The sequence below is a fragment of the Perca flavescens genome, chromosome 24 (assembly GCF_004354835.1).
Source record: "Perca flavescens isolate YP-PL-M2 chromosome 24, PFLA_1.0, whole genome shotgun sequence".
In the NCBI taxonomy this organism is placed as follows: domain Eukaryota; kingdom Metazoa; phylum Chordata; class Actinopteri; order Perciformes; family Percidae; genus Perca; species Perca flavescens.
Window position 1 is genome coordinate 11353237 of NC_041354.1, and position 24471 is coordinate 11377707.

At 39.1% G+C, this 24471-nt stretch overlaps 1 protein-coding gene across 3 annotated transcripts; it reads left to right on the plus strand.

Annotated features, from left to right (window-relative positions):
- The first annotated feature begins 693 nt into the window (after window positions 1-693).
- LOC114551204 (insulin receptor substrate 1) lies at window positions 694-7211 on the plus strand. Of its 3 annotated transcripts, XM_028572370.1 has the most exons (7): window positions 694-886; window positions 1612-2092; window positions 2885-2938; window positions 3434-3683; window positions 4075-4324; window positions 4897-5536; window positions 6323-7211. In XM_028572370.1, exons 2-7 carry the CDS (start codon window positions 1626-1628, stop codon window positions 6744-6746), a joined length of 2085 nt encoding a protein of 694 aa, XP_028428171.1. In that variant the 5' UTR covers window positions 694-886; window positions 1612-1625; the 3' UTR covers window positions 6747-7211. The 3 variants fall into 3 exon arrangements, with proteins under 3 accessions (XP_028428171.1, XP_028428172.1, XP_028428173.1); XM_028572371.1 differs by lacking the exon at window positions 2885-2938 and having other exon boundaries at window positions 1612-2098; XM_028572372.1 differs by lacking the exon at window positions 2885-2938.
- The last annotated feature ends 17260 nt before the right edge of the window (window positions 7212-24471 follow it).

Below are 24471 nucleotides of genomic sequence, written 5' to 3' on the forward strand. Positions count from 1 at the left end.
TTTCTCCTTTACATTCACTAGCTCATACACACCAGTTGATATTGTTTCTTCCTTTCATTCCGTTTTGTTGCAACCCTTTATGTAAACGTATGCCATTTCTCTTTCTTCTTGCAAAATGTGGTAGTAATTTATTTTATTTCAAAGAGACAACACCCAGCGTTCAATAGATTGTTTACGTTTTTTAATCTTTGTGTCATTTTTTTTGTTGCCAAATATGTGAACATTATTTTATTCTAGGCACTCTTCATTGGAAAAAAAAGACAAAACAGATGAAGACTGACACAACAACCATTTTTCTAAAATAATTGCAAAGTCCGTGTTACAGTACTACATCATTAACTTGATACTGTTACTCGCAAAATTTTCATATTCATAAGTCTAAATTTGCCAACCACAAACTTTTTTTAATATTCGAAAATGAACTCAAACATCACATTTCATTAATTTAATATTCTAACAGCAAAAAAAAGCTATTAAAACCATCAACCTATGTATAAGATCTTTGTAAACTGATGTATTTGTTATTTAAGTGCAATCCCCCTGGCATAATGTATATTTGAGTTTTGTTTATTTCTGTTCTGACTGCCTGTCTTTGAATGTAGTTTAACTAAAAAACTATAAAAAAAAAATATAAATAACTTATATTGGGCAATTTATCCAACTTTTCTTTACTTTAGAAGTTGGATTTTACGACGAGTTCCTGAAGGCCACCCTGATTGGCACCGGGTGCACCTGAGCGGAAACGGGTCTCAGAGTAATGCTAAAGACAGGAGTTTTTACAGAAAGTAAGTTTGGAAATGATTTGACTTCTGCAGGAAGCCTGGAATGAAAAGCAGGCGATACTGTGCACGTTTCCAGTTGTAATGTTGATACCTCTCAATTTCAGGTGAGTTTTATCAAACATTTTTGTCCTAACGGTGTGGTTAAATGCAACCTTAACTTAGCTAATTAGCTTAATTTCAATTAATTTGTGGTCGTTTCCTGTGCCATGTTTTGCTAGCTTCTACCATCCTAGTCTCCCACGTTTACCCTTCATGAATTGATGAATATATCTAATTATTTTTTACTTAGTATTTACCAAACATTAAGAAATTATGGAAAAATGGAAGTATGAATGTGTTAATTTTATCAGACAGTGAAGATAGTGTGTGTGTGTGTGTGTGTGTGTGTGTGTGTGTGTGTGTGTGTGTGTGTGTGTGTGTGTGTGCGCGCGCGCGTGCGTGCGTGTGTGTGCGCCTTCCTAAAGAATTATTTTTAGTATTATTTATTACAACCACAGTATTCCAAAATACTTTGAGGTTAAATTTTTCAATCGACTATTCTACAATTGTTAGCACTAGAGATGAATACTGACTGTTATTCATCAATATACAATTTATTTCTGTTATGTCTTAAATATTTATGTACCAAATACTTCATCTATTGGTCTTGTAATATTGCTTCTCTACATCTGTCGAGACAACTAGCCAGTCATTTTAAACAATCCAGTACTAATTACAAGTTTTGAAAAGCAGCCAATTTGTTTCTCACTACAACAAACATTGATCAGAAGTGAAAGCGATGCAGACATATCCAGTTTCTCATTCATCTTCCTCTGTGTGCATGTTTCAGGTTTTTAGCTTGAAATGAATGAAAATGCAGAAGGGCACAGCAGGTGTGCCGACCAAGAGAGGTCTCTCCCTGCTTCCACCTCCCTTCTGTCTTCTTCCAGCTGCAGCTCCACCCAAACATGGCTGCCTCCCGACTGGCCTCTGCGGCCTTCCTGGACAAACGATCGTCCAAAAGAGCAGGACCAGGCTTCTCGGCACCATTACATCGAGATGCAGTCGAGTCCTGCGTTCTATGAGGACCTCCTCTGTGCCAGCCAGACCTCCAACACTCTGGCTGGTGCCCTCATGGCCTCCTCCCTGCCACAGAGCGACGTGGTGAAACAAAGTTCCCTGGGGAAACTGGAGCGGAACCACATGAGATATTTTGTCCTGAGAGCAGGAAGTCACACCGGGCCGAGCCGACTCGAGTGGTACAAAAACCAGGAGAAGTTCACAGCGGTGGAGAAGCCTGCTGGTAAAGCTGCGCTGTATGGCTCAAGCAGGCAAGGGTTGGTTAAAGTAACTTCAACCAATTTAAAGGTTTTACATTAGCACGTCATCAGCCAAATGTTAAAGTGCCCATATTATGCTAGTTTTCAGGTTCATAATTGTATTTAGAGGTTATATCGGATTCAGAATAGGTTTACATGGTTTAATTTTCAGAAAACACCATATTTTGGTTGTACTGCACATTGCTGCAGCTCCTCTTTTCACCCTGTGTATTGAGCTCTCTGTTTTAGCTACAGAGTGAGGCATCGCACTTCTGTTCCATCTTTGTTGGAAGTCGCACATGCTCAGTAGCTAGGCTAGGTAAGCACTGCTAGCTAATCAGTTGCAGAGTATGAGGGTGTGCCACGCTAGCAGCTAGGCGAGCATTATAATGTGTGTTACAAAGTGACGCACATTCGTCATGGAAGTAAAGGCTGGACTACAATAGAGCTGTTTGGAGCAGTTTTTGAACACTGTTTTCTGTTGGGGATGGTAAGTCCCTTTGGGGTGGAGTTTGGGCTTTTTCACTTTTTAACCCTATAACGTGCACAAAAAGAATAAAGAAGATAATAAAGGAAAGGGGGTGGGGGGAGCCCAAAAGCATAATATGAGCACTTTTAATAAATTATGTTGTCGTTTTTTGTCCTCTTTTATTCACCTTATAGGCCTACACGTAATTTGTTTGAGATCATGAATACATCCACTGCTGTGCCTGATCTTTCCCTTATTGATTGGAATACACTACTTTTGTGCCGAAAGTAAAATATTTTTGTTTTGAGTAATACCGAAACTGTCTTTAACAACAGAAACAGCCCGGAAATCACCATTGCCAAACTCGCCAGACTCCATTTAAATAAACGGTACGTTTAGTTTGTATAGAGCCAGCACATTTTCACATGTAAATGGGTGAATTAAGGGCTTATTTCAACCAAATCAAAGTAATGATTGTTGGAACAGTGGAAAGACTAACCTACCAAGATGGCTTGAGATAATTTTATTTTGTTTGTTGACTTTAAATGCCATGATACAATTGCTGTTTATTTAAATGGAGCCTGGTGGGTTTGGCAATAGTGATTTTCGGGAGCTGTTTATATTAAGAAAAAAGGATCTTACTCTTTAACAAAAAGGTCGACATCTGTAGGGATCCTTTCCATAATGTTGTCAGACACAACAATAATGTGAGCACGTCAGTGGCAAAACAAGCCCTTTTAGTGGACGTCCATTTTAGGTGTGCATTTGCCCAATAACGTAACATTGTGGCTTGTTAACGCTGCTGCCGACTGCAGCGGTCTGGCCTTTTATACTGGACCAGTTTCAAAAATTGCTTTTCCCATCCATTCATTCCTATTTCCCAGGGTGATTTATCTGAGGTGCTGTCTGGGTGTGAGCCGGAGTAGCAGTTCCAGGAAAGGCCACACAGTGGAGCTGTATGCCAAGGATCAAACCATGGTGCTGGTGGTGGAGAACCAGTGGGAACAAGCCGAGTGGTATCTGGCCATCAAGAAACTGATGGAGGAAGAGCAGAAGGATGAAGAGCATGGAGAAGGGTTTGATGAAGAGGATGATGGGTATTGCACTCTGCCCCCTGCTGCTTCCTTTAAAGAGGTCAGAACAGATTGTTATTGTTTTTGACATTTTATAGAAATGTAGTGATGTATGACCTCTTGATACCCAATAGCCTTGACAACTAAGTCAGAAATGAGATGAAATCAAATAAGAGTAATATGTTCAGGACAGTTGTCTTTGTGATATTACAGTTATATTCCACAAGGCATACTGTGCAGAATTCACTCTGTCACCAACTCATTCACTCATCCAAGTGTACAGTTAGATATTATACCTCAACATAAACTCACGGGCGGCGTTTACAAAGCTAATGTCACCTTTGTGACAGACTTTTGGACTAATTAAACCTTTTTTAAGTACTACCAGCTCTTGATTGGATATAAATGCCTCTGGCTGATTTGTGCCCCTGCTCCTTTCACCTTGGTCTAAGGTTTGGCCCGTCACGGTGAAGCCCAGAGGTCTGGGTTATTCCAAGTCCCTGTTGGGGGAGAGCCGGCTCTGCCTCACCGCTACGTCTCTCACCTTGGTCAGAGTGGCGGCATGCAGTGACTTGCCGTCGGTAACGATACCTTTGCTCAGTGTCCGGCGCTTTGGCCACTTGGATGGTTCGTTCTTCTTAGAGCTCGGCAGGTCGGCACTAAACGGCCCCGGAGAGATCTGGATGGAAGCTAGGGACCAAGGTAAGTCACAATAGGAGATGTTCTAGTTTTACTAGTTTCTGCGATACCATCCTGTAGGCAGTGTTGTAATTTAACAAAGTACAAATACTTAGTTACTGTACTTAAGTAGAATTTTCACGTATCTGTACTTTACTTTGTTATTTATATTATTGAAAACTTTTACTCCACTACATTTCCCCTCAGCGTCTTTGTTACTTACAAGAAATGTTTTCGTACGTTTTTTTTTTGTCAGACTTTCATTTAGATGTTTTGGAAGGTATGGAAACCCTGAATATTATGCTTTACTATAAGGAAGCCACAATAAAGTTCAGAATCAAAGTTTTTCTTTACTTTTACTTCAAATAGTTAAGTACATTTAATATCAGAAAATTAGTTTTGATACTCAAGTACAGTAAATATCACATACTTTAAGACTTTTACCCAAGTAATATTCTAAAAGGTGACTTTAACTTCTACCAAAGTCATTTTCTGGTAAGATACTTGTACTTTTACTCAAGTATTGCTTTCAAGTACTTTATACAAGACTGACTGACTGTAGGACTGTTCCTCCTCTTTATGTCTGCTCTGTACAGGAAACCCAGCAGTAGCCCAGCACATTCATGAGGTGGTTCGCGAGACGGTAAGGGCACTGCGAGCTCTTCCTGACTTCAGCCGGTCACCGAACGCCAATCCCAATCACCTTCAGAACCTTCTGGCCTCAAAACGCTGCCGACCCAAATACAGAGACAAACCGGTGAATGTGAGGCCGCTTGGTTCACGCCTGGCCCTGCCTCCCAGAAACTCTGAAATCCAGACCAGTCCAACTAAATGTGACCTCGAGCCCGGCAAACCACACAAAACGGAGCCTGAATCCGATCCGAGCCCCACCGCACATCTCAGCCCTGTCAGACTCCATCAGAGCTCCGTGTCTGAGACTGGCTGCTACATGGAAATGAAAACGGACCATCGTCTGCCCATAAACAAAGGGGGAGATAACGAGCGCAGGAGAACTGCCGAGGTGACAGGGGACCAGTGCGGTGTTGCCGCCAGCGGGGCGGAGGGCTGGGAGCCAGGTGAGGAGCAGGGGCCGGGGTACATGATGATGTCTCCACAGGGAAGACGCGGACCATCTGTGCTGCCTCAGGATGACTACGTGACCATGGCGAGTCCACATGAACACAGCTGGCTAGCTTACTCCTCCCCCTCCTCTTCCCTTCAGTCATCCTTCAACAGGTAAGCTTAACTTTTCATTCTCAAATAGGCGGCAGAGAGAACCAGGCCTTCATTGGAGACTCTGTTATCCAGTTGATGTAAACTCAACACTTGCTCCATGTTTTTTTGTTGTCCTGATGAATTCAGTATAATGTCCATTTTCACTCGTACGATAATAATCCTGTCGGGCGATCCACTTTTCCCTGAAGGATGTTAAGCTACCATGACTGAAACTAAACATTTCCTCCAGAGTTTTACATTGAAAGTTTTGCAGCCTTCAAAGAACATCAGGGAATCTTGAGTTTTCTTATGGGCAGCTTAAACATAGGTCATTATCATGCATGATTGTGACTGATCAGTATCGGCATCAGTGATTAATCCAGTTTGGCCTCTTTCTGTAGTCATCAAGTAGACTGAGAGTCATTTAGACATTTTAAAGTGGTGATTGTTTGACCTCTATCGAAGCTGATATTTGTATTCAACTTGGGACTCACTCTAAAACACTGACTCGACTAGCTGCCTTTATACCTCCTGACTGCATTAGTTGTATGATGAAATATTGCAACAGGAAAGATTGACACACATTCTAAATACAGGAAAGCTGCATCTATAAAGGAAAATGCAACAAGTAAACCCTTACCAACACAGACTGAAATACGCTTACACTACAAATAAAAGCCTCAGAATTGACCCAAGAGGATATAGTTAATGTCATTTAGACCACCACCTGTGTATTGTTTGGACTTCTAAAATACAACTTTTTGTCCTTTTTTTTTTTTTTTTTTTTTTTTTTTTTTTTTTTTGTAGCTCCACCTCTGACCAATGCTCTCCTCTGCACCCATCGCATCATCAGACCAGTGAGCACAGCGGGCCGCGCTGGCTGGAGACCTCAGTCCAACAGTCAGAAACCGAAGCTGGCCAATCACAGATGAGCATCGGCATCTCCACCCAACCACAGGATGATGCAAGGCAGGAGCAGGCATCAGCCAAGCAGAGACTCCTCCCGGCACAGATCCGGGCCACCTCGTCTCCTGTGAGGAGCGTTGATGGGTCTGGCGCGTTGACTCCATTTGCCGCAAGTGGACCAGGCCACACCGGGTCAATTCAGGCTAGCCCAAACTCTGGTACTGGCCGGTCCAGCCGACTCCAAGCGGCATCACGCCAATTTGTTAGAAGATACCGGCTTTCTTTTTGCCTGCCTTGTTGCCTGCAAGCTGAGGACAGGCATTGAGTCTTTGTAAAAATTCAATGTTTTGTTTACATCAATAATCTCAACAGGAGCCCTTTACTTTTTCTGGTTCAGCAGCGGACGTTGTGGTTACTGTCCACAAAAAGTCAAACTTAAGCTGATTTAAAGAATAATTGATTTCAATATTTCAGCGTTGTTGCACTTAATCACTTGCATGCTGCACACTTGCTGTGACAATGCACATGCATAAAGAAACTGGTGCTTTAAAGTCTTACATTGAATGAATACTACAGTATGTTTAAGAAAAAAGTTGTCTTTGACAATTTTAGTCCTTTGTCTGTCTGTTAACGCACTTAATGTTTGGTTTCAGTTAGCCACTTTTTGCCAATTTGTTTCTCTTTTGGCTAAACCACACAGCACTTGAAGATGCTCAACTGTTGATATTATATGAAATATTTAAAAGAATAAAGTCACAGTAATGCACATTTTTCTTCAGCCCTTCATTGACAATGTTCAGACTTTGTATGTTTTATTCAGTCACAGAGTCAAGATTATATCCCTGATCTCATTGTGGAGCATCGTGAGTAACCTTGTTTTACAAGTCATACTTACCAGGTGCACAAGATTCTCAGTATAAGTTAAACAGAAACTACAGCCGAGTCTGTAAGGAATGAATGGAAGGCAATCCGTCGTACATTTTGTGTTTTATTGACATTCAGCATCAAACACAATTCCATGAATGAGTTTCAAATATTGTATGTATGCACCATCCATTTGTTTGTCTGAAATGCACCATTGTAAGATTTGTGACTGAAAAATATGAACAATTAGGGAGTGATTTTCTGTACCATATAATCGTGGATTTGCAGAACTAAAGTCTGGCCTATGTGGTGTAAGTCAAGCCCAGTTCACCAGTGTGCTGCATGCAGCATTTCTCTTCTACATTTTGTAACTGTGCGATGCGTTTAAAGTTGGGCTTTGCCGTAATAACCATTTCCTTGTAAGAGGCTTTTTTTTTTTTTAGCCTCTAAAAGCAATATACTTTTGTAATATGTATCTCTCTTTCCCCATTCTTGAGGTATGAGCAGTCAAAAACCAGCCAGTCAAAAGCGGAGAGGAACTTGCTCAATACAAACCAGGTTTTACTCAAATCAAGCTGATCTTTTTGACTTCACAGGGTCAACATCTACTCTAGAATGTGAATAATTCACTATAGCATCATAACTAATATACAACACAATTAGTGTTGTCCCAAACTCTGATGCTCGCATGTCCATTCGATTGCTCGCCCAGTAACATTTGATCAGTTTGTTTTTCTTTTTTCCTTAATTGTCATAACGCTGATTGTCATTCAATTGATATAGTATTAATCATTTCTTCATAATCTGTGGGCTGCTTATTGAATCCAGTAATTCATACAAATGAGGTTTTGAAATGGAATGTCGTCTTTAAAGAAATAATAGATGTGATGTAATGAAGACAATCAAAAGAAGGGTTTAGGGATTTTGTTTAATGTATACTCTAATATAAATTATAAGCTTACAATAACTAATAGTAACAGTCTATGCATAATCTTCATAAATAAACATTTTATGTGACTGCTATTTAAGATTTTTTAGATGCTGCTAAATGTACGTGAAGTATCTAAAGATTAAAGGAGTCGTGCAGGCAGAATGCGTATGTTTATTGTACCATATCATATTTATAAGCGCTTTATGTGTAAAGCACTTTTCTAAGCAGAGTTACAATATGCTCAAACAGTGGCTCAATCCACATTCCCCTGCAATAAGAATGTTAAGCACACTTAAGCTAAATGTGTTAAGTGCCACATTAGTATACAACTGAAAACATACAGAACTACAACACCCAATAAGAAGTAGCATAAACCCTTCTGAGCACACTAATCTTTATTTTCTACCCTAGGAATTAGTTTTTTAAAAATTCAAATAACAATGAGGTTGTTGTCAAGGGGACATAGGAATCATGAAAAACGTTGTGTGCTCGTGCACATCCATTTAGCTATCTGGAGTGCCAACCCAAAACACAACTTGCTAATAAGTAAGACAACCCAGTCAGTTTGTACCTAATGTCTCTGTGCCTTTTGTTCCTCCTTAAAGGTCCCATGTCATGGAAATTTCACTTTATGAGGTTTTTTAACATTAATATGCGTTCACTTCATCCACGTCTTTGTCATACTGTAACTCATAATGTAATAAAAATGTCAAAGTATGTATGTATAATGTCAAATAATTCATAATAAGTCATACATGTCAAACGTGTTGTACAGTTGTCACACTATTACACTGTAATTACACTTTTACACTGTCATCAAAACATAAGTCGTACAAAGTCATAATAGTGTTGTTACACAGTTATTACGCTGTACCTGCCATTAAAATGCACTTCAAATATATTTCCCAATACATAATAAATGTCAATAAAAAAAGAAAAATCAATACATATTTGTTTAATTTTTTAATTTTAGGTCCTGTATTAATAATCTTTTCTGTTACTAATCTTCTCTGCACTCTACTACTCTTCTGCACTTCTCTACCCTTCGCTGGGTGAAAAAGAAAGGTAATTTATTGACTCACCCCCTTCCTACACCACCTCCTCCATAAATTAGAACAGTTATTTATAAAAACAAAAAGTAAGTAATAGTAGTAGTATGTGTTATGTCAAAACAAATCAATGTAAAAGTTACACAAAATGTCTAAAAGTGTTGTTACACAGTTTAGCTACATTGAACATGAAAGTGGATGTACATTTTCTGGGTGTAAAACCTTTAAATAAATTGTCTGTCAGAATGATGGAACCCCTGATCTGTGCTTGCTTAAACCAGCATTTTATCACACTGAGATATCTCCTCCAATATGAAAAGCCTTTCCTGTAAATTCATGCTCGGAGGTTGGCACAGAGAAGATGTTGGATATGACACATGTATGAATAGACTAATACAAAGTGTGAACAACAAATAATAGAACCAACATTTGCTGTGACACCTTCAGGAAGAGCTCACTGAGATAAGCTACTGATTCCACAATCTGAGGTTGCGACATCCAATCCTGAGTTTATCTTGACAGTTTTTCAACTTCTCTACTCTGAAATGTGAACGATAAATACAACTTCCAACCAGAGACTTCACGAGCTTTGCAGATAGCGCAGCAAAGTAAGGTGAAAGTTGATATGTCAAAAAAATTGGCGGTTGAGAGTTCAATCCCTCCAAGGTGCTGTCAATTTTCAAAGTATAAAACTTGAAAAGAAAAGTAAAAAACTCAAAACAATGGTGCAGTGCAGTAGATCAGATAGCTCAATGTAATGGAATGCTGGTTTCAGGACACGCAGGTCATGGGTTCAATCATCCTACCAGACAACTTATTTAGAGGTTTATAATACAAAGTGTGAACAACAAATAATAGAACGAAAGTTTGAACTATCAGTTTCAAGAATAGCTCACTGAGATAAGCTACTGGCTCTGCAATTTGAGGTTGCAGGGTCAAATCCAGATTTTGTTTTGACAGTTTTTCAACTTCTCTACTCTGAAATGTGAACTATAAATAAAATTTCCAACCAGACCCTTTACGAGCTTCAGATAGCTCAGTGTGATGGAAAGCTGGTATGAGGGCACTCAGGTCATGGGTTCAATCATCCTGAAAGACAATTTATTTAGAAGTTTATAATACAAAGTGTGAACAACAAAGAACAAAAGTTTGAAAGGTCATCTTCAAGAATAGGTCACTGAGATAAGCTACTGGCTCCACAATTTGAGGTTGCAGGGTCAAATCCAGAGTTTGTTTTGACAGTTTTTCAACTTCTCTACTCTGAAATGTGAACTATAAATAAAATTTCCAACCAGACCCTTTACGAGCTTTGCAAATAGCGCAGCAAAATAAGGTGAAGGTGAAACTCTCAAGAAAATTGAAGGTTGAGCGTTCAAGCCCTCCAAGGTGCTGTCAATTTTCAAAGTCTAAAACTTGAAGGGAAAAGTAAAATACTCAAAACAGTAGCAAAGTGCATTAGATCAGATAGCTCAGTGTGATGGAACGCTGGTATGAGGGCACACAGCTCATGGGTTCAATCATCCTGAAAGACAATTTATTTAGAAGTTTATAATACAAAGTGTGAACAACAAAGAACAAAAGTTTGAAAGATCATCTTCAAGAATAGCTCACTGAGATAAGCTACTGACTCCACAATCTGAGGTTGCAGGATCAAATCCTGAGTTTATCTTGACGTTTTCTCAACTTCTCTACTCTGAAATGTGAACGATAAATACAACTTCCAACCAGAGCGTTTACGAGCTTTGCAGATAGCGCAGCAAAATAAGGTGAAGCTTAAATTCTCAAGAAAATTGGTGGTTGAGTGTTCAAGGCCTCTGAGGTGCTGTCAATTTTCAAATTCTAAAACTGGAAGGGAAAAGTCAAATACTTGAAATAGTAGTGTAGACCAGATAGCTCAGCGTGATGGAACGCTGGTTTGAGGACACACAGGTCATGGGTTCAATCATACTAAAAGACAATTTATTTAGAGGTTTATTATACAAAGTGTGAACAACAATGAATGAAAGTTTGAAATGTCAACTTCAAGAATAGCTCACTGAGATAAGCTACTGACTCCACAATCTGAGGTTGCAGGGTCAAATCCTGAGTTTTTTGGACAGTTTTTCAACTTCTCTACTCTGAAATGTGAACTATAACTACAATTTCCAACCAGACCTTTTGCGAGCTTTGCAAATAGCACAGCGAAATAAGTTGAAGGTGAATGTTTCAAGAAAATTCGAGATTGAGAGTTCAAGCCCTCCAAGGTGCTGTCAATTTTCAACGTCTAAAACTGGAAGGGAAAAGTCAAATACTCAAAACAGTAGAGCAGTCAAGTAGATCAGATAGCTCAGTGTGATGGAATGTTGGTTTGTGGCCAAACAGCTCATGGGTTCAAATATCCAAACAGGCAATTTATTTTGAGGTTCATAATACAAAGTGTGAACAACAAAGAACGAAAGTTTGGAATGTCAGTTTCAAGAATAGCTCATTGAGATAAGCTGCTGACTCCCCAATCTGAGGTTGCAGGATCAAATACTGAGTTTATCTTCACAGTTTTTCAACTTCTCTACTCTGAAATGTGAACGATAAATACAACTTCCAACCAGAGCCTTTCCGAGCTTTGGAAGCAGCGCAGCAAAAATAAGGTGAAGGTTATATTTTCAAGAAAATTGGAGGTTTCAAGTTCAAGCCCTACGAGGGGCTGTCAATTTTCAAAGTCTCAAACTTGAAGGGAAAAGTCAAATACTCGAAACAGTAGCGCAGTGCCATAGATCAGATAGCTCAGACTGATGGAATGTTGGTTTGAGGACACGCAGGTCGTGGGTTCAATCATCCTCACAGAAAATTATTTATAGGTTTATTATACACAGTGTGAACAACAAAGAACAAAAGTTTGAAAGGTTCTCTTCAAGAATAGCTCACTGAGATAAGCTACTGACTCCACAATCTGAGGTTGCAGGATCAAATCCTGAGTTTATCTTGACAGTTTTTCAACTTCTCTACTCTGAAATGTGAACGATAAATACAACTTCCAACCACAGCCTTTCCGAGCTTTGGAAGCAGCGCAGAAAAAAATTAGGTGAAGGTTATATTCTCAAGAAAATTGGAGGTTTTGAGTTCAAGCCCTCCGAGGGGCTGTCAATTTTCAAAGTCTAAAACTTGAAGGAAAAAGTCAAATATTCGAAACAGTAGCGCAGTGCCATAGATCAGATAGCTCAGACTGATGGAATGTTGGTTTGAGAACACTTAGGTCATGGGTTCAATCATCCTCACAGAAAATTTATTTAGAGGTTTATAATACAAAGTGTGAACAACAAAGAACAAAAGTTTGAAAGGTTCTCTTCAAGAATAGCTCACTGAGATAAGCTACTGGCTCCACAATTTGAGGTTGCAGGGTCAAATCCAGAGTTTGTTTTGACAGTTTTTCAACTTCTCTACTCTGAAATGTGAACGATAAATACAACTTCCAGCCAGAGCATTTACGAGCTTTGCAGATAGCGCAGCAAAATAAGGTGAAGCTTAAATTCTCAAGAAAATTGATGGTTGAGTGTTCAAGCCCTCTGAGGTGATGTCAATTTTCAAATTCTAAAACTGGAAGGGAAAAGTCAAATACTTGAAACACTAGTGTAGATCAGATAGCTCAGCGTGATGGAACGCTGGTTTGAGGACACACAGGTCATGGGTTCAATCATCCTAACAGACAATTTATTTAGAGGTTTATAATACAAAGTGTGAACAACAATAAATGAAAGTTTGAAATGTTAACTTCAAGAATAGCTCACTGAGATAAGCTACTGACTCCACAATCTGAGGTTGCAGGATCAAATCCTGAGTTTATCTTGACAGTTTTTCAACTTCTCTACTCTGAAATGTGAACTATAACTACAATTTCCAACCAGACCTTTTGCGAGCTTTGCAAATAGCACAGCGAAATAAGTTGAAGGTGAAAGTCTCAAGAAAATTGAAGGTTGAGCATTCAAGCCCTCCAAGGTGCTGTCAATTTTCAAAGTCTAAAACTTGAAGGGAAAAGTCAAATACTCGAAACAGTAGAGCAGTCCAGTAGATCAGATAGCTCAGTGCGATGGAATGCTGGTTTGTGGCCAAACAGCTCATTGGTTTAATTATCCTCACAGAAAATTTATTTAGAGGTTTATAATACACAGTGTGAACAACAAAGAACAAAAGTTTGAAAGGTTCTCTTCGAGAATAGCTCACTGAGATAAGCTACTGACTCCACAATCTGAGGTTGCAGGATCAAATCCTGAGTTTATCTTGACTTTTTCACAACTTCTCTACTCTGAAATGTGAACGATAAATACAATTTCCAACCAGAGCATTTGCGAGTTTTGCAGATAGCGCAGCAAAATAAGGTGAAGCTTAAATTCTCAAGAAAATTGGTGGTTGAGTGTTCAAGGCCTCTGAGGTGCTGTCAATTTTCAAATTCTAAAACTGGAAGGGAAAAGTCAAATACTTGAAAAAGTAGCGTAGACCAGATAGCTCAGCGTGATGGAACGCTGGTTTGAGGACACACAGGTCATGGGTTCAATCATACTAAAAGACAATTTATTTAGAGGTTTATTATACAAAGTGTGAACAACAATGAATGAAAGTTTGAAATGTCAACTTCCAGAATAGCTCACTGAGATAAGCTACTGACTCCACAATCTGAGGTTGCAGGGTCAAATCCTGAGTTTAATTTGACAGTTTTTCAACTTCTCTACTCTGAAATGTGAACTATAACTACAATTTCCAACCAGACCTTTTGCGAGCTTTGCAAATAGCACAGCGAAATAAGTTGAAGGTTAAAGTTTCAAGAAAATTCAAGATTGAGAGTTCAAGCCCTCCGAGGTGCTGTCAATTTTCAAAGTCTAAAACTTGAAGGGAAAAGTCAAATACTCGAAACAGTAGAGCAGTCCAGTAGATCAGATAGCTCAGTGCGATGGAATACTGGTTTGTGGGCAAACAGGTCATGGGTTCAATTATCCAAACAGACAATTTATTTTGAGGTTCATAATACAAAGTGTGAACAACAAAGAACGAAAGTTAGGAATGTCAGTTTCAAGAATAGCTCATTGAGATAAGCTGCTGGCTCCCCAATCTGAGGTTGCAGGATCAAATACTGAGTTTATCTTCACAGTTTTTCAACTTCTCTACTCTGAAATGTGAACGATAAATACAACTTCCAACCAGAGCCTTTCCGAGCTTTGGAAGCAGCGCAGCAAAAATAAGGTGAAGGTTATATTTTCAAGAAAATTGGAGGTTTCGAGTTCAAGCCCTACGAGGGGCTGTCAATTTTCAAAGTCTAAAACTTGAAGGGAAAAGTCAAATACTCGAAACAGTAGCGCAGTGCCATAGATCAGATAGCTCAGACTGATGGAATGTTGGTTTGAGGACACGCAGGTCATGGGTTCAATCATCCTCACAGAAAATTTATTTAGAGGTTTATAATACACAGTGTGAACAACAAAGAACAAAAGTTTGAAAGGTTCTCTTCAAGAATAGCTCACTGAGATAAGCTACTGACTCCACAATCTGAGGTTGCAGGATCAAATCCTGAGTTTATCTTGACAGTTTTTCAACTTCTCTACTCTGAAATGTGAACGATAAATACAACTTCCAACCACAGCCTTTCCGAGCTTTGGAAGCAGCGCAGCAAAAATTAGGTGAAGGTTATATTCTCAAGAAAATTGGAGGTTTTGAGTTCAAGCCCTCCGAGGGGCTGTCAATTTTCAAAGTCTAAAACTTGAAGGGAAAAGTCAAATATTCGAAACAGTAGCGCAGTGCCATAGATCAGATAGCTCAGACTGATGGAATGTTGGTTTGAGAACACGCAGGTCATGGGTTCAATCATCCTCACAGAAAATTTATTTAGAGGTTTATAATACAAAGTGTGAACAACAAAGAACAAAAGTTTGAAAGGTCATCTTCAAGAATAGCTCACTGAGATAAGCTACTGGCTCCACAATTTGAGGTTGCAGGGTCAAATCCAGAGTTTGTTTTGACAGTTTTTCAACTTCTCTACTCTGAAATGTGAACGATAAATACAACTTCCAGCCAGAGCATTTACGAGCTTTGCAGATAGTGCAGCAAAATAAGGTGAAGCTTAAATTCTCAAGAAAATTGGTGGTTGAGTGTTCAAGCCCTCTGAGGTGCTGTCAATTTTCAAATTCTAAAACTGGAAGGGAAAAGTCAAATACTTGAAACAGTAGCGCAGTGCCATAGATCAGATAGCTCAGACTGATGGAATGTTGGTTTGAGGACACTTAGGTCATGGGTTCAATCATCATCACAGAAAATTTATTTAGAGGTTTATAATACACAGTGTGAACAACAAAGAACAAAAGTTTGAAAGGTTCTCTTCAAGAATAGCTCACTGAGATAAGCTACTGACTCCACAATCTGAGGTTGCAGGATCAAATCCTGAGTTTATCTTGACAGTTTTTCAACTTCTCTACTCTGAAATGTGAACGATAAATACAGCTTCCAACCAGAGCGTTTACGAGCTTTGCAGATAGCGCAGCAAAATAAGGTGAAGCTTAAATTCTCAAGAAAATTGGTGGTTGAGTGTTCAAGCCCTCTGAGGTGCTGTCAATTTTCAAATTCTAAAACTGGAAGGGAAAAGTGAAATACTTGAAATAGTAGTGTAGACCAGATAGCTCAGCGTGATGGAACGCTGGTTTGAGGACACACAGGTCATGGGTTCAATCAACCTAACAGACAATTTATTTAGAGGTTTATAATACAAAGTGTGAACAACAATGAATGAAAGTTTGAAATGTCAACTTCAAGAATAGCTCACTGAGATAAGCTACTGACTCCACAATCTGAGGTTGCAGGGTCAAATCTTGAGTTTATCCCACTCTCTCCACCCTCTCTGTCTGCTTCCAACACACACACACACACCTGCTTGTATCAGGTTAGGGTTATCTATTGGCTGGGCAAGCTCCCTGTCTCCTGACCTAAACTTCATGTGATTGGTCGACGAAGCCATCAGTCAAGACAGTCAGTAGCCAAGATGGCGGATGCTACGGGTAAAAGAAAAGATAGCTTTTCATACAAAAGGTGACTCAATAACCGTTCAGTCGTGGATTTATCTTTATGAAATTATTCTGCAAAGTACAAAGAAGTACCACGCCGGATTACTAAACTTCTGGAAGGGCTACGGTTGCACTGAAGTCCTCTGCCCTTTGAAACGGCCAAGCTGTTAGCTGTCAGGCTAAAAACACAGACCAAGGCTAGGTTGATTCATAATTATTTATTTATTTTACAAAGACAATGTAATGCTATTCCATGATAGATATTTGCAACATTTTCTGGATGGCCTACAATGGCATTGAGGACTTAGTTAAAACGGTGCACTCTTCCGCTTCTAAACAAAAAAGTAAGTATCTGCACTGTATCTGGAGATATGAAATATGACATAAAACGTGTAGTTTGGGATCATAATAGGCTACGACAACAGCTAAAGACAAAACTCATAAGTAGTGTATCATTGTAGAGTTTCATAAATGAATGTATTTATATCACAAAGTAGCTTGTAGCTAAATGGCCAATGATTGGCGCTTGTTTCCCTTGCTGTATGATAACATAGGCCTACTGTACAGACTACACAACCTTACAAAACCTTCAATATGGTTTGCTACAGTAATGAAGCTCTGCTGTGTAATAGCCTACGTTCAGCAGCAGTTTAATAATCTTAGCAATGGCAAATCATTTACCCAGTGATTTAAAGATTTGTGGATATATTGATAGTTTCTGCAGTGGTTAATTAATCCATGTTTGGTCTATAACTAATTTCACATATTAGGTGTTCTGGCATTGTGATTAGTGGAATAATTCAGGACATGCCATGTTGGTAGATCTAAATAATAAGTGAAGGTACCCTATGTTGGAGAGGTCTGGGTGTGAGCCAGTGCCAGAGTAAAAGTGATGAAAAGTCATAGTATAGTATGTCTAAAACCTGAAAAAAAAAAAAAAAGACCTAGTTTGTCAAAAAACGTTTTAAAAAGCCATAGTATAGAATGTCTAAAACGTGATAAAAAGTCATAGCATAGTATGTCGAAAAAAGCCATAGTAAAGTATGTTGAAAAAAGTGAAAAAAAGTCATAGCATAGTGTGTTGAAAAAAAGTTAAAAACGCCATGGTATAGTATGTAAAAATACTGTGTAGTATGTGGAAAAAAGTTATAAAAACTCTACAGTATGTCGAAAAAAGTGATGAAAAAGTCATAGTATAGTATGTAGAAAAAATTGTCCATTGGTTACTTGTGTCAAACGTTTGTTTTGTGTGGACCCCTAACTACAGTTACTATTCCTAGATCCTAGATAAATACAGTAACTCACTAGTCGCAGTGATCATGTATGAGCAGCTGAAAGGTGATTGGCGGTATTTTCCCAACCCACCTCTCACACATGTTTAATTCACTGAGTTTTCCCTGTAGTGGTCAAGGTAATGCAAGTTAGCTTTTTCTCCTTCCTAAGTAATCAACAAATTAACTATTCAAATAATACATTAATCAACCAACCAATTAACAGCTCAATTAGCAGTTCAATCAATCAGCCAATTAATCAATCAATTTTATTTGTCACATGAAATCAATTAGTACAAAGGACAAATTGTGAACAACAAATAATAGAATGGAAACTTGAAATGCCAGTTTCAAGAATAGCTCACTGAGATAAGCTACTGACTCAACCATCTGAGGTTGAAGGATCAAATCCCACATTTGTCTCGACAGTTTTTCAACTTCTCTCCTCTGAAATGTGAACAATAAATACAACTTTCAACCAATGCAGAGTATCAGATCAGATAGCTCAGCATGATAGAACGCTGGTTAGAGGACACGCAGGTCTAGGGTTCAATCACCCTCATGGACCAGTGTTTGTATCCTGCCTTTCACAGAAAATTTCTTTCTTTCCTAAACCCAACAATTCGTCTTAACTGCGTACTGTATTCACTGGAGGTGGCGGCTGAGGTGGCGGCAGAGTGGAATAGGCATCAGCCCCTCACCCAGGAGACCCGGGTTCACATCCAGCATGCCCCAGCAGGGTGCACACAAGGTAAGGTAGGCACCACCCCAAAGGGGTGGTGCCTACCGAAGCAATCCCAATACCACCCCAGAGGGAAACCCCAATGCCGCCCCTTCGGGCGGCATTGGGGTTTCCCTAACTGTCATAAGCGGTGCGTTGCAACCTCAAGGGTTGCAACGCACCTACCTTTTGCCAACTGGAACAATAAATTTTTTTTTCTAAGTGTCATAAGTACATCCACAGTCTTTCACCCAGGAGAGCAGGGTTCATGTCCCATGTGTCATGGTTAAGTACTTTACTAATCCCAACTGTCCTCAGCATCCTTATGGAGCCAAGTACAGTTGAGATTTGGAAAGTACTTCCATGACACATGGGACATGAACCCATCTCCTGGGTGAAGGACCTTGTACTCCTGACTGATGAACCTCATCATAAGATGTGCTCCTCATGAGTATTGAACTCACAACCACTCTGTTCTTCCAACCAGCATTCTATCACACTGAGCTATCTGATCTGATACTCTATCCTGGTTGGAAGTTGTATTTATTGTTCATATTTCAGAGTTGAAGTCAGTAGCTTATCTCAGTGAGCTATTCCTGAAGCTGACATATCAGCTGTTGGTACAGTTATTTATTGTTCACACTTTGCATTTGTCTATTCCTATGTGTGTCCTATCTAAGTGTTTGCACATACACTGGCAGCGAGCAGGTCTTGAACCCGACAACGCGCTTGGAAGGGTACTTCCAAGTATTGCACACTCTCCGATAATTTATTTAAAGGTTTTACACCCAAAAAATGTACATCCACTTTTATGGAATGCAGTTTAACTGTCAGACATTTTGTATGACTCTTTTGATTTTTTCTTTTACATAACACATAATACTACTACTATTACTGCCTTTTTATGAGTACATACTATGTCATGGCTTTGTGCATTACTTTTTTAGATATACTATACGATGGCTTTTTATCACTATTTTCAACGTACTATAATATGGCTTTTTATCACTTTTTTTCGACATACTATACGGTTACTTTTTTACGCACAAAAATCATGACATACAATACTATGAGTATACTGTGAGTACAGTATGAAGAGGACATGAATGACGTGAAGGAACTTCTCAGTTGTGGTCCAGAAACTCATCTGGGGAGAAAACAAGGAGGAAGAGAGTTTATTGGATTATTCTGGGCAGCAGGTCAAACAAGCTATCCAACTTAACTGTAACTCTGGCATAATAATAATAATAATGGTGGGCGACAGCACTTTTAAAACACACACACACAGTGCTTGAAAGTGTGCGTTTGATTTCATGTCTTCTCAGATTTATTTTTTTGATGACCAAACCACACAAATGATGTCATCTGCACCAGTCAATTCCAACCTTAACAAACGATTCTGTGGCACTTACACAATTTAAATACATGCAATGTGTGTGTTCAGGAAGGTATGAAGCTGAGGGCGGGGGGAGAACAATATTAAGCGATGAAGAACTTCAATCTGCCTTCAACTTTGGCTGCATTCTTTTCATTGCTACAAAATGTCAAATTCAAAACCCATCTGAGTGTAGAAGATGGAACCAGAACTAAACGTTCTCAGAGAGTTATGAGAACTACCAACAGCAGTTTACATTCTGCTCTATCACATTCTCTCCATAGTCTTATTATACTGAATCACAACACCACCGCCTGGTCTAACATACACAAGGGGACAGTTCTGCCAATGAAAAGACCTCAAGCTGGAATTAAACCCATGCAAACACTTCACCACTGACCTAACAGGAGTAACTGGAGCGTCAGTGCCACATGAGGGTCATCGTCTCATTTATCATCATCATCGAGGCATTGATCATTATATTGTCTTTGTAAAATAAATAAATAATAAATATGACTCAGCCTAGCCTTGGTCTGTGTTTTTAGCCTGACAGCTAACAGCTTGGCCGTTTCAAAGGGCAGAGGACTTCAGTGCAACCGTAGCCCTTCCAGAAGTTTCGTAATCCGGCGTGGGACTTCTGTGACTTTTCACAATCATTTCATAAAGATAAATCCACGACTGAACGGTTATTGAGTCATCTTTTTGTATGAAAGCTATCTTTTCTTTTACCCGTAGCCTCCGCCATCTTGGCTGCTGACTGTCTTGACTGATGGCTTCGTCGACCAATCACATGAAGTTTAGGTCAGGAGACAGGGAGCTTGCTCAGCCAATAGATAACCCTAACCTGATACAAGCAGGTGTGTGTGTGTGTGTGTGTGTGTGTGTGTGTGTGTGTGTGTGTGTGTGTGTGTGTGTGTGTGTGTGTGTGTGTGTGTGTGTGTGTGTGTGTGTGTGTGTGTGTGTGTGTGTGTTGGAAGCAGACAGAGAGGGTGGATAGAGTGGGATTTGGCCTACTGATGTCTAATAGATAGAAAATGCATTGGAGATGACACAACTAAAAGTGTACAGACCTTTCTGGGGAAACAACCTAACTAGTTTTATATTTATAGTTACAGTGTTTATTTTTGTTTCCCCTGATTGCCAAGACTTGGGTACTGTAAGTACTGTTATTATTACGCAAAATAATACCGGGCTAAATGTTACTTTTACAGGAAGATAATACGGTACAGGGCTTTCTAAATTAAATATTCTAAATGTTCTTTTAAAATTGTAATAAGTGTGGGGTGGAACTACAACAAAGCCAATGGATATCACATTTCGAGGCAGTACTTTAATGAACAATCACAGTTACAGTAAGAATGTTATATATTCAATTAGTTACAGGGCTATTCTACTACTGACTAATTTGAAACAGGATTTTCATTCTATCAGTGTTGTGGCCTGTATAGCATTTTAATATCTGCAGCACAGAAGTCAACTTATCATAATAATTTCCATTATCGCTACCTATGGCCAAGTGCACTTCCAAAGAAAACAATGTTTGTCATAAAATGTATGTCATGAAGCAAATTTGGGATGCATTCCAAAATACTCTTCCTGATCCTGAAATTTCAAGCCTTACAGAAAACAAATAGCATTGCCTCTTGACTTTATATTGTAAAGAGGCTGGTGTTGTGAAATCAATACTAACTGATGTATGAAACAAAACATAAAAACAAGTCAGTTTTCTATAGAAGTAAGCCTAGAGGCATCTCAACAGCTACAATCATCTCACAGTAACATCAGGACAAAGCTTCCAGGAAAGAAACACAGCTATGTACACAAATTAAACACAAGGAATCATGCAGAAACCAAAACAAATCAAAACATGCATAACAGTTAGCTGAACTTCAGAGTATTGGATGTGTCATAAGCACAATGCCATGAAGAGGCATTACTTTTGGCCCACACTCAGGTGCCACACTGACACACAGTGCCAGGAGGCCAGAGAGAAGGTGCTTCTTCAATACACACAAAGGTTCTCTCTCATCAACAGCATCATTGTACAATTATTCATTATTTGTACAATGTGACACGTTTGACAGGAAAGAAACCTGTGGGCTTTATGTAGCTGGCTTGTAATGAACTGGATGATGAGCTCACTCTGTAGACTTTAATTTCTTTGTGGCCATTTTGAACTTGCGTTACACTTTGCTTTGGCTCTACCTGATCAAGTACACCTAAGCTAGTCAAAGATAGGTTAATGCTGCATTCAGAATATATAACGCCCTACTAATATAAGTGCAACGTTTGCCTGAATTTCAATTTTTTGGGCCATCCCAGCATATGTTACATCTGAACAGGTCAGGTGTGCAATTACACAAGGACATGTTGGCATAAGCTTCGTAAGTGCTCAGGGAGCCTCCTGTGTGTGGAGAAATTTACTTCTTCAAACTACCACCCTGTAGTGCACTGTGCACAAAGATATTTAAAGAATTTTGTCCTTAAAAATACACAAAAACACTTCCCATTCCAGTTAGCTAGCTAAATGTCTGTCCACATTTGAGCAGTTGTTATTCTCGAGATCTCTTTACTGACTGGATCATTTCTGGTTCTATGAAGACCTCATCTTTTTGTAAAGGCAAACATGGTCTTATACATTTGCAAACAGTCCAGGTAGAGCTTTGGTAGAGTGTTACAGACATTAAAAATGGCCACCATGGGATATGGGACTGGCCCAAATATAAAACTTTACTTATTAAACATGGTTGGGGTTTGTTCACTTAATTCATGATTTAATAGAAACAATAGAGAAGTTAATGATAAAACATAAATGATCTATTATTCCAAGAATAACATTGTATGTTACTTTAAAAGGACTTAATAAAGAGGCTAAAAAAAGCTTGAAACGAACTGACCCCAACCCTAACTGATAAAACACACTTTTGTTTTCAAATGGGCATTTAACAAGTAAACCAAAGCATATATTTCTCACATGATTGAATTGGAGCTCCTTTAGAAAATAAGCCAGCTTTAAAACCCAAAAGCACAGATAAAGAAGTTGTGATACCTAAACATAGTAGGCAGTAAGTCCATGTACTGTATATAACATCAGCCACTTAGTTAATGATACAATTTTTATCAAGCAAGGATTTTCTCTGTCTAGCTGGGATCTGCTACAGACAACAGTTGACGCTGTTAGCCAAAAACCCAGCAGGGGAGTCTTAAATATATTTACAATACATACAGGTTTTGTTCTGATGTCCAGATGTCCTCTGTCTGTAGAAGATGCCAGAGCTGACCCAAATGAAAAGGGCCGGAGAGAGATAGAGAGAGAGAAAGAGAAAGAGAGAAAGAGAGAGATGTCCCTTACTAAAACTAAGGTACACACGACAGGGTCACCCATCTCTACAGCTACAACTCTGACCAAAATACTGACGTCATCTCTAATAAGACGACCATCTTTCAGACACCCATTTTTTACCAACATGGAAAAAGCCCCACAAATGGCCACACAAAAGAGATTAATACAATACACAGACCTTGATCAAATAGTAGTTTGAAACTGTCATGTGATGATGGATTTGCCACATAACACATTAAGAAAATTATTCAGTGAAATCTGTGACACTTTTCTGTATAGTTAAGAGGTAAAAAAAGAAAATTTGCAAACACCGTCTGACTCAGCTCTGAGAGTAAGTACAGTGTACAATGCACATTATGTGTGTATATAGTCACTACAAATCAGAATCATAATAGGTGGTGGAAATGCTTAAATTATCCTTCATATCTGATGTATGCGATACCAACTCTAAGTTATGATTTGGCTGTAAAAAAGGGCCTTTTGAATTTGATGCATTAAAAGTCCTGCATGTGAAATACACATAATAAGCTAATAAATAAATAAAAAAGACTAACTGGGTATCATGCACACAGAAAATGGACCCACGAGGCAAGACTCAAGGTGTAAAATACAACAGTTTATTTAGCAGTTAAATAAACTCAGCAGCAGTGTCCAAATAACGACAGGCAAGGGAAAAATCCAGAAAACAGGCAAAGGTCAAAAATCCAGGGAATCCAAAACAACAGGCCAACAGGAATACAGGAAACCACTCAAAAGCTGCACACAAAAGACACAGACAACCTCACACTGGGGAGAGGGGAAGACAGAACTTAAATAAACAACTAAATTAGACACAGGTGCAACACATTAGGGCGGGGACAGGTAATCACACAAGCGGAAAAATACTAGCAGGACGTAAAACAAGACCACAACAGGAAGTGAGAAAACTTACAAGATAAAACAGGAAGCGGAAAACAAAACAGAAAATGTAACACAAACTCAAACAACAACTAGACACAGCGACGAAATATGACACTGGGCACGTTACACATTGGAACAAGTTGCACTTCGTGTCAAAGTCAAAGATTTCGTCAACCGTCTCTCTCTCTCTTTTCTGACTTAGCTCACTTTCCACCAACTTTCCTTCCTCGGAGACCCAGTTCAGTCTTGAACTCGCAACTTTGCCGTTAGGTTTAAAAAAGTTAAAGCCAGGCTATGTTTGGAAAACAATGTTTAATGGGGCCTGCAGCTAAATTTAATCAAGTAACTACACTAATCAGCATTTGACTGCCTCACCCAAAACCTAGCTTCTAAAGAATTAATCAGGTCATGTCTGATATTTAGCATATGAAGAAGACTCATTGTCCCCACAGGAAAGGTAACTATTGTTTCTGCTTTTGGGGAGCCACTCCCTGCAGGGCCAGACGTGACTAGAACAAAGGAAATGCAAACTCTGTAAACTTGAACAGAATCGGCACTACCATGTGAAACGACCTTTGTC

Excerpts from the sequence above, each read along its gene's own strand:
- LOC114551204 (XM_028572370.1), top strand. The coding sequence starts at position 1,626 with ATGAATGAAAATGCAGAAGGGCACAGCAGGTGTGCCGACCAAGAGAGG. Across the intron at positions 2,093-2,884 it reads GCGCTGTATGGCTCAAGCAG|AAACAGCCCGGAAATCACCA; the intron begins GCAAGGGTTGGT and ends CTTTAACAACAG. Across the intron at positions 5,537-6,322 it reads CTTCAGTCATCCTTCAACAG|CTCCACCTCTGACCAATGCT; the intron begins GTAAGCTTAACT and ends TTTTTTTTGTAG.